This window comes from Pseudochaenichthys georgianus, chromosome 17 (assembly GCF_902827115.2).
Source record: "Pseudochaenichthys georgianus chromosome 17, fPseGeo1.2, whole genome shotgun sequence".
Taxonomy (NCBI): domain Eukaryota; kingdom Metazoa; phylum Chordata; class Actinopteri; order Perciformes; family Channichthyidae; genus Pseudochaenichthys; species Pseudochaenichthys georgianus.
This window is the reverse complement of record NC_047519.1, coordinates 10,109,125-10,122,926: the sequence shown is the minus strand read 5'-3', so window position 1 is coordinate 10,122,926 and position 13,802 is coordinate 10,109,125. Positions and strand designations below refer to the sequence as shown.

The 13,802-nt window shown below is 41.3% G+C and overlaps 1 protein-coding gene across 1 annotated transcript; it reads right to left on the bottom strand.

The window, feature by feature from the left end:
- Positions 1-6,610: 6,610 nt before the first annotated feature.
- Positions 6,611-13,367, bottom strand: LOC117462274 (phosphatidylinositol 3-kinase regulatory subunit gamma-like). Its single transcript, XM_034104428.1, has 10 exons — positions 13,053-13,367; positions 11,109-11,220; positions 10,926-11,024; positions 10,661-10,841; positions 10,433-10,549; positions 10,197-10,339; positions 9,720-9,896; positions 9,530-9,604; positions 9,252-9,422; positions 6,611-9,159 (listed from the first exon to the last, which is right to left on the bottom strand). Exons 1-10 carry the CDS (start codon positions 13,105-13,107, stop codon positions 8,886-8,888), a joined length of 1,404 nt encoding a protein of 467 aa, XP_033960319.1. The 5' UTR covers positions 13,108-13,367; the 3' UTR covers positions 6,611-8,885.
- Between the last annotated feature and the right edge of the window lie 435 nt (positions 13,368-13,802).

Genomic DNA, 13,802 nt, shown 5'->3' with positions numbered 1-13,802 from the left:
CCTGCTTACATCTATATGCCGTGAGCTGATTATCGAGCCTTCATTGTAACAGTCGCGGGTACATTGTGTATATGCGTGGAGAGTGTTGCAGTAGAACATTCCTCTGTAGCGCCCGGTACATTAATGGGAAACTCTAAATGTTTTAGCACCCTCTATGAAACGTCAAGCTACCCCACAGTACCCCCAAAATAAATCTCTGGCGCCGCCACTGAGCCTGACTATTTGTGTTGGGGGGGGGGCCGACTTTTTTTTTTCTCCAAAGGGGGGGCCTGACAGAAAAAGTTTGAGAACCACTGATATATACAGTCTATGGTCCAAATGTCAATCCACGGACTTCCTCTCTCTCTCACACACACACACACACACACACACACACACACACACACACACACACACACACACACACACACACACACACACACACACACACACACACACACACACACACACACACACACACACACACACACACACACACACACACACACACACACACACACACACACACACACACACACACACACACACACACACACACACACACACTCAATCTTTTCTCAGCTGCAGCTCCGCCGATTTCTCCTCCCTGAGACGGCGGGACGCGGCGAGGCTGTGAGTTTGTGTGTGAGCACCATGGTCAGCACTGAGCACACACACAAACTCCCAGCCAGGCTGCGGGTGTGTGTGTGTGTGTTCCGGCTATACATCTATTTTAGTATACCTCAACAATGGAATTATGATCAGTAGAAATGGCCATGACATGGGACCTTTAAACTGTAACCTCATTCACTGGACACTTGGCCTCTATGAGCTAGCTAACGTACTCTTAGCAATGGGTAGTCCAGTTTGTTTTAATCAGTAGCTTGACATCAAATTGGATTTAAATATAATGTGGGAAACCTGTTATTAAACAAAATCTAGCACTGCTTGGGCCTGTCAGACCTTTCTGAGTTGAGGTGAAACACACCTGTGACAGTTACAGAAAAAATTCCTGTAACTGTCACTTGACTTGTATTTCCTGATATGTCAAAGTGTCACCCAGGATCTAACAGCCAGTGCTGTACTAGAAAATATGTGGTGGCACCAACTTTGGCAAACTAAAACTCAAAGACAGATATGTGCCAACCTGGCAACTCCCGTCGCCCTGTTTAGTTACATTTCCAGCTTTTCCTTTTATGCTAGAGGTGATCCTCCATTGCCATTATCTTAACTAAACAATAAGCTCATTGGACACAGCTTACATAGACTATATGCAGGGCTCAACAATTGCCCGCTTGCCCAGGGGCAAATGAAAAGCCAAGTCGAGCTAATCAATCTAGAAACTCATTTGCCCAATTTGGTGAGTTCTAAAAAAGAATAAAGTTGAGAGATGCCAATGTGGGAAAAAGAAAAAGTCGAAGCTGCAGCCTCGGCAAGCTATTGAATTATCCTGGAAACACACTATTATTTAGGTGGTGTAAGAGGATGTGGGTGAAACTCCACACATAAATAAACAATTATCGGGGCAAGTACAAATGTACTTTGGGCAAGTCGATTCCAGACTTACTTGGGACAAACAAACCCAAACATAGCTGTGAAAACCTCATAAAAAGCAAACACTAATTGGAATGTCCCCCCCTTTCTTTGCATCCAAATAACTGAAAATCTAGTCTTGAAATGTCCCTTTTCATCCCGAGAGACTATGGAGATTTTCAGAACATGAAAATAATTATGATGACATGACAGCCTACCCTTAAGCAAATTAATAAATAGCGTTTAATGATGGAGTAAAACAAAGAAAATACATTTATATACTGCCAAGATCTGTCATATTCAGCTTTCAATTGATCTTATCCTGAATAAACGTGAACCTTTTTAAACCAAGCTATATTGGGATGTTTTCCAAATGTATCCCATTTGAAATGTTGATCAAAATGTCTTCAACTTAAATATTAACGTTTTCAAAGGAGGATGTTTACTTTATCTTTTAATCAGATTCGTTTTTTCTCAATGGTAGCACAAGCACAAGCCTGAGGTGTGTTGATCACATTACGTATTTTTAGCAGTCGTGAAGTGATCAGAGCTGTTTTGCAATTCAAGAGCGTCATTAGTTTCTCATTGAAGTTTGAGCACAGCCACTATTCATCAATGGACGGTACATGCTATTGAGGAACATACATGTGTTCTACAAGTCCAGGATGATAATATGTCCATGGGAAGTTGGTGTAAATAACTGAGACATTTGTTGTGTGTGGCTTCTGGCTTTTTATATCAAATCAATCTTTTAAGCAAATTGACATTGCTTTAATTTCCAATATGAACACGTGGCTTTTTCTTTTGCCTTTTGTTCTTTCGGCTGTTGCCCGGGCAGGTGCCTCTTGTAAAACAGGTTTTAGTAAGTAGGTGAGGTGTTAAAATAAATGTGAACGTAGTGACACCGCCTTCTTTTGGTTAGAGTTGTTCTGTTACAGTATGGTTTTTTCATTTGTAGTCTCTCTAAATGTTTGTGCTTGTCACGCGCATGAGGATTATTTCCACCAATAATAATATCCCTTCGCTGTGGTGATGGGAGCAGTGCGACTTCCCTGCTCCCACAATCTCCACTGGAGTGGGAGAAAAAAGTCAATAGTGTGAGGGTCATCCTGGAAAGCGGTCACCATAATTACCATTGGGGTTTAAGTGCAGGGTATGTCTGACTTTTTCATCAGGGCTCTGTCTTCTTGGCTCGACGATGCTTTGACCAGGAAAGACAAACATCATTAATTGAGCTTAAGGCTTCTTATGGGAGTAGGTAGAGTTCAGCGTTTACTGACGACTTGGCCATCAAACCAGATAATGCAAAACGAGTCATTAAAGCCCTCTGTGGAATAACGTTTTATTATTCTTTCCATGATATTGCGCACAACGTATACTCGGAAAATCCCTGTTTTATGATGAATGCATTCAATTTTCTGTTGTTAATACATCTTCTTTCTTATTTCTAATAGCCCTCGATTGTATTTCAAATGGTGTCGACATGTTTGTTATTATCTTGCTAGACAAGGCTCCTTTCCTCACCTGACAGGACTTGTAAACCGCGTAACCCTTCTTTATCTTGGCTCGGTTCATCACCTACAATGTACATACAGTATTGTGCTTTCAGACCAACCTGGTTTCTGATTTGAACTCTGAAGCTTCTCTGCCGTGTGTCAGTCCTTTGCAACATCTATTTGAGATGTGAACTCCTGCAGTGACATTGTCCCGAGAGCTTGAGGAGTACAGAGGTTCTTCTTTTATTATAGGTATTTTATTTTATATACTTTTGTCGGTACCGCTTTACAATAAGACTACCCTTATAAAGGGCTTACGGATAGTTTGTAATTCATTTATTAATTAGGTTGTGAACACTGTATACATCATTAATAAGCTTTTATAAGACATGAGATCAACAGGGCCGGTTGCTTGCCAAATAGTGAGCCCACATGTATCTGTACTGCTAAGCCTTATATTGGCTACTTAGCTTACTTCGTCTTCTTCATCAGCCAGCATCCTTGGTATGTGTTGTTCACCGAGTTGATTCACTAAGTATCCAATGTAAGGCTGAGTCATCTTGCCAAATGAGCCTGTGTTGATGTATGAACACATGTTAGATCTGGTTTATAAATGGTTCTTAATGATTAATAAAGTGTTTACAACCTAATTAATCATCTAATTATAAACCCTTTATAATTGTAAAGTGGTACCGTTACAGGTAAAAATGTTAAATATGTAGGGTGCCCTATTATTAATCCTGTTAGAAGCACTTTGGGTCTAAACAATACAATCAAATGCAAAGCTGTTTGCTTCTGGGCCATGGTCCACCATTACGTGTCAGTGTAGGCCCTCATGGAAAAAGTTTGTGCTCCCATGTTTCAAACTGATTACATTCAGGGTTCATGACACAGTGTAATCTTCATTTTTCTGTAATTTAGGACACAGATTATTAATGCAAGAGACACACTGGTGTTTGAATTGGGTCAAAAGGATGACATAAAGCTTAAAAACCCCTATGAGCTTAAGTGTTACTATCCTAAATATTTTGTAGAATATGTACAGCATTCTGCTTTCAAGGTTTTGTTCAACCACTACTGTACATTGGTCCTTATTGTAAGCAATCAGATATGTTGTGATCTTGCCTATACCTTAAAATGATAGCAAATATATATATATATAAAATAATAAAATAGTGCCTGAAAAGAAAACAATGAAATATAGGCCTATATTAAAAACTTTCCAAGCATAATTTCAAACTTGTTTAATGTGCATCATTTACCATAACTCCTCCAGGCTTTGAAACAATGTTCTGTCTTTATTTACTAGTTTTTCAGTTTTGCCATTACCTTTACGACCCAATAACATGAGCAGCTATATTATAAAAAGAAATAGATACATTAATTCACACATATACACAACATACAGACTAACTGTTTTTTAGAGAGGCTTCAAAGAAAATGTAGAGCTGGTATGTTAAATGGTTCAGTCCGTAGCCTACATGCTGCTTGGCAGGCAACAGCATCGCTTGCCTTCAGCCTATAAGCCAGCTATAATGTGAGCTAGTAAAAAAGAGGGGGAAAAAAAATCCGTTTTATCGATTCTGCCTCCAACATAGCAACTGGTCGCTGATTGGCTGACGCACGGCACGTTCCCGGCTTCCCATTGGCTCATCGGGCAGCGTGAAAACGTTGGTATCGGACGGAGACAGAGGGGAGGACAGACGCGATTGGCTCAGGGCAAACTGAAAGCGAAAACCTCTTTCCTGAGAGCCTGCGAGACAGTTGATGGTGTGTGTATTTTAGGCGTTACTCCAAAGGTAATTCGTCCTGCTGCCCCCCCCCAGCCAGGGCTTATTTGAATTGAGAACTATAAAGCAAAAATGTCTATGAATTTAAACGACCGAGTTAGGAGACTGAGGGCTACTACCGACAAGGAAGAAGGAAAGGGAGGAAAGTAGAGACATACTGTGTATGTGGAATGAGCAATAAAAGATGTGGGGGCTGGGCTTTTACATAGATTAAACCCATTCAGGGAGCTAAGGAAAATAGGACTTGGCAAGCAGTGGAAGCTAAATTGCTGTGAAAGCAAATAGCTTTGGGGACAAGCTAGGTGGGAGTGTGTTTCAAGGCAACGGAAATGTAGCAAAGGCCTAACTTGACCTTTTCAGCCTTCATTATTTTGTACCATCCTGTACATGAGCTAGAAAAATGCACTGTTTCCTGCCCCTCCTCTTTCCCTGCCTGTCTACCCCACACACTTTCTCTACCCACTCTCCTTGTCTTTTGGACACTCACGAAGCCTGACTGAGTCAGCGCTGCTGGTACAGTCTGTCCTGTCCATCTCCTCTGCATCTGGTCCCTCTCTTCTGCCTATGGGCCGTCCGAGCAGATGCTTGCCTGTCTACCAGCTCTCTTTGCTGACACAGGTAAGAGGTAGTAATCCATTGCCTGGAACTGACACTCACCCAAGCACACCCATGCCCTCTCCACCTCATTAATCCCTACCTAACACAGCCCTTATGTGATGGATGAAAGAGGCCACCTGTTGCTAGGTCACGGGGGAGGACCAATGGTGGTGTCACCCAGGGTTGTCCTCATTATCAGTTGCTGTATCGTTGGTTGAAACAGGTGGATGGTGCTCAAGTTAATACAATAAAAAAAGTTGTGGTAATAAAACGTAACTACGATTTCAGCTCGGTTCTAAATAAAATGAGCAACGTGTCTTTGCCTGTCGCAGCAGGTACAAATGTCATGTCCCCTGTAAACATGGCATAGGGGTGTGAGATGATATTGATACACTTGAGTATTGCAATATTATGATTTGTGATACTAAAGTTATTCCCTAAAACACCTGGTTGATTTTGAATAAGGTTTACCTGCAAAGATTCAAATTGCAAAAAAAGTAAGACGATGTTACAATGATTGTGGTAAATGCAAATCCACTGTTCTGAACATGTTTTAGATTGTATTCATAGTGTGGTTTCTTCTATATTCTGGGACATGTTTCCTAAAAACACAATCTATGACTTATTTTATATTTCTGCTGTCTACTACGACGAGCTCAGTTTAAAATTCTAAATCATTCTCAAAGATGTAATAAGTGGCAGACAAAATAAATGGAGTATCCAATAGAAATGTTAATGTAAGAGCATGATAAGAGACTACACTCAATCTGCTGAAGCTCGCTGGGACTCAAAGTGGAGCAGCATTCTTTCCAGGAGCTTCAGGAAAGTGGTGTTGAACAATGCTGGACGTTATTAGTGAAGAAAGTTTGATGGATTGTTTTGTCGTGACTCAACGGCGGCCCGGCTGAGTAGGGAAAGGGCCTGCACATATCCTGCTATTGTCTTATCACTTCCTTTCTCTTCCATCTGTCCACAGTGCGTCCTCCGGTGCCCTCGCCGCCTCCTATCTCTGCTGACCCAAGGATAAGCTCATCGCACGACAATGGCTCCACGAGAGACAGGAGGTAAAAACCAGATAACAACTTGTCTTGCTTTGTATTTTAATATTTTTGCTACCCAGGTTGAACATGTTTCACCCCAAACGATAAAAAGGTTAGACGTTTCGTGGACATCAGCTGTTATATACTGAGAACAAAAAGCAGTGGATCACGCAAGTTGACAAAACCCTCATCAGTTTATTGTCTTTCAGCAAGAAAAAGGTCAGGATCTCACATTGCTTCGCTTCACCCGAGGAGTCTCCTCAATCCCCCAGTGGAGTTATATTTTTATAAGAGGCTTAATCACGCTCCTTCCATATACCAACCTCAGAAATACATTTTACAGTTTCTCTGTACAGAGTATCTATTGTCCTCAAACTTGAAAAATGTGCCAAGTTCAACATGGATTCCTTTCCTCTTAAGCTATGTAGGCTGCATGTCATGAAAAACATTCATAGCTCGAGCAATGCCACAGTTCAAGTAATGGAGGCAGGATACTTCCGGACCTCTGGCAGTTCACACAAACATCGGAGGCCACATCATACCGACACCATCAAGGAGAGTGCATTTTTGTGGCAAATGTCAACCTCTCATAACAGCATTACCTTCTCCACCATCATCATCATCATCATCATCATCATCATCATCATCATCATCATCATCATCATCATCATCATCATCATCATCAATCATCGTCGTCATCGTCGTCGTCGTCATCGTCAAACGTTGCAACAATAGAAACACTGTTGGATTGCACTTTCTTCTAGCTTTCATCTTGTGGCATGTTTATAGAAAAAATATATATAGAATACAAAAAGCTTATACTTCTTTGAGTAACAGAATATAACATACAGTACTTCAGATTATGTTTTGATCAGCACATCAGCAGGTGTACATAAATTGCCCTCCTTTTTGCCCGAATGCGATTACGGGACTCAACGTAAGGGGCGAAGTTTTGCTCACTATTAAGTGCTTTGGTCAATGGTTATAACATTGAGTATGCTCTTACAATGGTATTCTACAGGATGTTAATGCTACATAAGTATCCACTGTATATGAATGTCTGTTACGAACGGGGCAAATTGTCAAGATGCACCACGACTTTTTCACATATTCACACGTGGCATTTACCCAAAGAATGGTTTGGTCCACCAAACCAGTATGACGGAAACAGCCTGTTTACAGCACCATTTATCCCCCTTCACAAATGCACTAAGTAGTAGTAACGTAATTATTATTCCAGAGCACGCGATGGTACATTTTAAACACAGGAAAATATTTCCTAAAATCACACAGATTATATTTTGTAGAGAAAATAAAGTTGCGCAAAGAATTTAGGGTTCTATACACTTAGTTGTTCAAGTTCACATAAGGGCACATTGGTCTAACTGATTTCCTCCCTCTTACATCTCTGACACAAATTCATTCTTTCTCTTATTCTCAACATCTCTGCTGGGATTAGATCTGTATGTGCGTTCAATTTGTCACCATGGCAGCCAATCAGAAAACTGGAGTAGGTCATTCCTGATTGGCTGTTGTGTCTCCAATCTGATTCGTACTCTTATCAGTTACTTAGGGAGGGGGGAAGCATGATAAGCAGCTCTAATTAAAGTTTTGGTGACATGCCTATTTTAATGAACTTAGTTAGCTTGTCTTTATTTATTAGCTTGAAGCTAAGCTATCTTGGTTAGGTTGCTAGCCAGCTAACGTCAGCCGTTTATGCAGTAGCTTATAGGCTTGCTTCGTGATTGCTAGCTACACGGCTAAGGCATTGTTAGTCTGGAGGCATGTATTGGCTTCAATATTTCAATTAATTCATTACATTATACAACCTGTCGGCAATCTTATAAAACAAGAAGCGGTACCCTCTACGGTTTAAATGTACGCAAATGTGCAAAACAGAGTGAAAGAGGTTATTATTGTATGCTTATGTGGATATAAGCATTTTTCTCTTTACATTTCTCTACTGAATATAATGTATGTGGTAGCTTACTTTTCTGTGTTCAAAATGTTCCATAACACACTCAGACATTAGCCACAAATATAACTCCATAATAACCAAATATATTTCTAAACTATTTGTCGGATTTTCTGAACTAACTAGAGAAATGGACATCTCTAGCAACATCAACTCTGCTTGTGAAAGCTAAAGTTAAACAAAGGTGCAGCACCTGATTTCTCTGGTTTTCAACATCCCTACCATAAAATGTGTCCATTAAACAAATGGCAATAAAGGAAGTACAAAAGAAAATATTAAAAGCTTAAACAGTCTCTTTGAAAAAAACTAAACCAAGTTCAAGCTGACATTCAAGTTCCAGTCCCACTTCAATCTGTGAAATCCCATTCACAAAACCGATGGAATCACTCTAGTGCAAAACTTTACACGCTGCACCTCGATGCAGTCATTCTCACAGGATACAGTAAACATGTCCTTTTGTCTCTTTCCCGTTGGATTACATTTCTGGAGCGGCAGGCGGGAGCCCCGACGTGTGTTTGGGAGTCTGTAATAGTTTGTGTTCCTCTGCATGTTGGGAAGGCGTGGCTGCAGGTTTGGCGTGAACTGGATGTGTCAGCCGAACATCCAGGGCATCATTGTGTTGCACTAAGGAGTGCAGGCGATAGTGCAGGACAAGGTCTTTCAGTGAGCAGTGGGCGTCGTATGGCTCTGCAAATCCGTATCCGTGCGGTGTGCTGTAGACCATACAATGCTTCACTTCTTCATTAACGCTGTAAGAAACAATAACATTACATCCATGAGTGTCGGCTCAAGATTCGTCACAAACACATCGGATATAGTTTTCCAAAAATGTTATACTCACACAACAGAGCAAGCGTAGCATCCCTGTTTGCTGCTCTCGCGGATCAGGAACGTTCCGGGTGCTTTTCCTTGGAGCATCTCCTCGGCCTGTGTCCGGCTCATTTCACCAACAAACCAATTTGTCTCCTCCTGATGTGGCAAATTCTTCTCGTCTCCTTTTAATACATAAGTGCTGAAAAACAAAACAAAAGTTGTATTGCAACACCTCCGTAATCTCATTTTTAGATTATACGAAGCATTCTTGAACTTTGTTTCCATAATTCATGAGTTGAAACGTACTCATCGAGGCTGTCACTCAGAAGCCCCAGCCAGTCGTTTATGCGTTTCTGCCGTACGCCTTTGTGATTTAGCCAGCTGCAAGGAGAGGTGGAAACAAAGGGTTTGCTTTAATACAGAATACTACTTTGCAGAGCAGCTTCAGAACGAATGCCCACCGACACCACAAACAATACTTTGATAATTGACTTACTTGAGGTACAGGTCTCTGATGTTGCGCAGCTCTATGAGGTCGGGCCGCAAGCTGTTAATCTTCCTGTCCGTCTCTCTGTAGTCCTCCACCTGCGTTCTCAAGTCTTCTTCCAGATGGATTTTGCTGTCGTAGATCTCCCCAAGACGACACTTCAGCTTCTCATAATTTATCAAAAAGCTAAAGGGGGGAAGTAAAAAAAAAAAAACACCGGTCAGATGGCTCTACATGAAACCATATTACACAATTTTAGGTACACTTTTTGGGACGATAAAAATACAATAAAAACCTATAAAGCTGCAAATATTATTCGATTAGTTAATAGAGAATATCGTAGTGCATAAAACAAGACTTTTCATAATGTCCTCTTGGGCTTTCGGAAACACAAATTGACATTTGTAAACATTTTGAGACACCTTATAGAGTGGACAACTTATTTTATATTTACTGTCGAAAATAAACAACAGATTATTGACATACCTCTCCAGATCTTTGTCAGCTCCTTCGGACTGATTGTTCATTTCAAACTCCTCTCCGTAACGCTCCTGTTCGCGACACTGCTCCTCGAAGATCAGCATCGTCTCGTTGAAGGCCTCGATTGCCGTTCGTTTCATTTGGATCTCCTGAATCACAAGGAACACATCCATTCAGAACATGTCTACTTTTTAAACAAGTACTGATGTTACCACAGATCCATTTCATACGTTGGTTTTTACCTGTGAGGTCTTTGTGAAAGTTTCATAAAGGCGATCAAACTCCTTGGACTTCTCTTGATACTGACAGTGAACCTCCTTTAACTTTCTTCCAGCGACATCTACATTATCCTCTTTCACCTGTGGTTAACAAAAAATACACTTAAATTAGTACAATGATCACGCTATTAATACTTTCAAAAAATGTCTGACTGTCAAATTTGTCAAGCAAACATAACGTTGCTCACGAACCTGCTGGAAGCGGGACACGGGATTGGTTAGCATTAGGTCCAGCATGGCGTTGTACTCCACCAACGGATGGTGCTGATAGTGCCAGATGAGCTCCACTACCGATATGAACGTGAGGGGGTCCGAGAAACCGTACTTCCCATCACGGTGGTAGATCTTAATCAGCTTGTTGTGCCCGTCTTTCCTGAGAACATGAACGGCAAAAGGAACACCATCAGATCATTGACGTCAAGTAAGATGTGATGTTATGATTAGATCTTTTTTTTACCGTAACGTCAGCGTGAAGTCTCCTTGCAGCTTTGTGGATGCGTCACGCACCAAGAAGGAGCCGTCAGGTGTGTCCCGGAGCTTCTCATTCACCTCGTCCCTAAGGGGAAATCAGTTAACAGTTAACGGATGTACACACATACTTTGAGAGAATGATGGCGTGTTTGGAGTGAAGATACCTTACCTGGTTACATCTCCCCAGTACCACTCTGCGTCCTCTATGGTATATGTAGGGGGCGAAAGGCAGTTGTTGTTCATGGTGGAGGACACTGGCTTTGTTGACCTGGGAGGGAGAGCTACAAGCAAAAGAGAGAACAGATAAGGTTAAAAATCAGGATAACGGTTTCTTAGAAAGAGCTCGATCAGAGACTGTAAAGCATTGATCTAGTGAGATCACGTTTTGTTAACATCAATATTGCAATAGAGGATGTGCGCATGTATAAGTGTTAAGGAAATGGTGAACGTTTGCCACCCCCCACCACACACACTCTGTCACACCCCTTTCTTGATGGAGCCTGTCATAATCTGAGGACAAGCCCAGGCATGTTTCCAACATGTATCACTCGCCAAATCATTACCAAGTGTGGTCAGCACTAAAAAGGGAAATGTGGCAGTTATCCTTCATTTACGAGCACTAACAGTCAACAAATATGGAACACGTTTTATTTTATTTTCCAGAGATTCTCTGCTTTTAAGCGTCGAGTTGCCTTTGCATCTAGCAAAGTTTGCAGCAGCCATTGCCATGAAGTGCATGCAAGGCATTTAATAAATTACATTTTGAGCCCCTTGGATCACCCCCTCCCATCGTTATAACCATTGCACGCTTACAGACCCCTCTCAAGTTTTCCGTCAACCTTAAAGGAATAAAAACCTGTGAGTCTGGCTGAAAGCGTTTTCCTAAAAATGAAAAAGGAGGGCAAACCGCATCAAGAGGAGGTGAAGGGCGATATATTTCACTCCAGGACAAAAGTGCCTTTCATGGGGCAGTTAGGGAGAATACAAGAGCACCCTCAGAGAGGAGAAGATGTTGGTTTCTCCCACCATCCGCTCTCCGATTTTCTGACCTTAAAATAAACAAAAGGCAGGTGCAGCAGCACAGTGGCAGGCACGAAACGCAAAGCTGCGGCTCCTGAACTCAGCAAAATTAAATCTGCACACCTTCCCCCTTTCTGTTTCCTGCCAAGAAAGTCAACAGGCTTCCAAAACCCACACGCACATACCAGCACAGACAAGAGCCACGTAATTTAAGTAAAGAATAATACCAAAAAAGCAGTTCTGCACTTTCTATAATAGCAAAAACACATAAAAAGCTAACGCTTGAATTGACACATAAACGCAACAGCACATAGCCTACCTTAAAGGAACAATGCATTGTAGATCTGTATTTTTCTCAATCGTATCAACTGTAGTTTAAAAAAGATACTCTTTAATGTTAGTATGGGTAAGCAATTTTAATGAGCTAATCAAATTAGATTTTTTTGTTTTGTTTTTAAGAAGAACCCACAATAGCAGTGCATTATAAGTGTTATACGCCTTTGTAATAACGCTTAGTTCAAATGACAATTAAAACATGAAGTGTTGGTGAGTTGCCGGAGTTAAGTCATGAGACGAGCTGTCTAGTCTGCTTGCCTATAGCCTACTTTGAGAGCTAGCACACAAATTAACCACGGCTGGCTGCAGAGGAGAACAAAGCAGTCGTTTCATGCGGCGCTCATTAACGCACCCTCAACTATATTCCCTTTCAAAATGCAATCTGTACACCGCCATACGCCTTCAGCAAATCGCTTTTAGTTCACGGGGACAGGCAAAACCGCCATGCATTTGTGTCCCAAGTTTTGTCACAAGCGCTGGGACAAAAGAAAAGCCACTGCGCCTGGTCACAGAAAGGTATTACGTAATTGGCAAGTGAATTGCGCTATGCATGCCTGGGCAAAGCCACTGGGGGAGCTCAGCACTGAGGACCTGGCCATTATAACGTTTAACTAACACCTGCATAGCATTTGTGGAAATGTCAGCTTTATTACAGATATTACGCAACATAATAGCAGCTAAAGGAGAAAGCAGAATATGTTTTTTCGACTCCCCCCCCGAATATATAAAAAAAGACAATGGCTGCCTTTAAACTTACCTGGTGCTGCTTGATCCATTTCGATGTAGAATAGACCTTCGGGAGGATAAACCATTCCTGTTTCAAAAGAGTAGTCCAGGTTGCTGTCTTTGAGCGTAATAAAAAAGAATGCACGTTTCTTTTGCGGCAAATTGAGTCAATGCATTCGCAAACGCCACGTCCTACATAGATGAGGACAAAAAAATCTCCTTCGATTCCGAGTCCATGAAACATCCCAGAGTCCTGCGGTGTGTTCTCAACATATCCTGACTAAAGGGGTTATTTCTGACACATCGGTTGTCAGTTCGTGCCTTCTCGCGGTGCGGCGGAGCTCTACTTTACTTCATCTCGGAAGTGGAGCGACTTTAAAGGGCTGTTCGTAACATCATCTTGGCACCGTCCAAAATGCTCCAATAGGAGGGGGGGGATGTCTTTCTTATACATGATTCGTCCTCACATAAAACAAACCCAGTTAAGTTTATATTTCATATCCAAACAAAGATAATGTATTTTAAGTATATTATGCAAAGGAATATTTTATAACTTGAATTTAATCCATAGATACTGCGTATTCCTCATCCGTAACCCCCTTAATTGTAATGGAACATTCCAGACCTTTTCATTCAGTTCTCCTCAAGCTGCACTGTAACAGCTGAACAAATCTTTGCAGGGCATGAATGGAAAATAAAAACGTAGTCATGGAATAATTTAGAAAGAACACCATTTTACATATACCATATATGTTTTAATATTCATAACAAGTTATAATTA

Coding starts and splice junctions, on each gene's coding strand:
- LOC117462274 (XM_034104428.1), bottom strand. CDS start 13,107: ATGGTTTATCCTCCCGAAGGTCTATTCTACATCGAAATGGATCAAGCA. Junction 10,340..10,432: donor CTTTCACAAAGACCTCACAG/GTAAAAACCAAC, acceptor CTTGTGATTCAG/GAGATCCAAATGAAACGAAC. Junction 9,897..10,196: donor GCTGACAAAGATCTGGAGAG/GTATGTCAATAA, acceptor TCCCCCCTTTAG/CTTTTTGATAAATTATGAGA.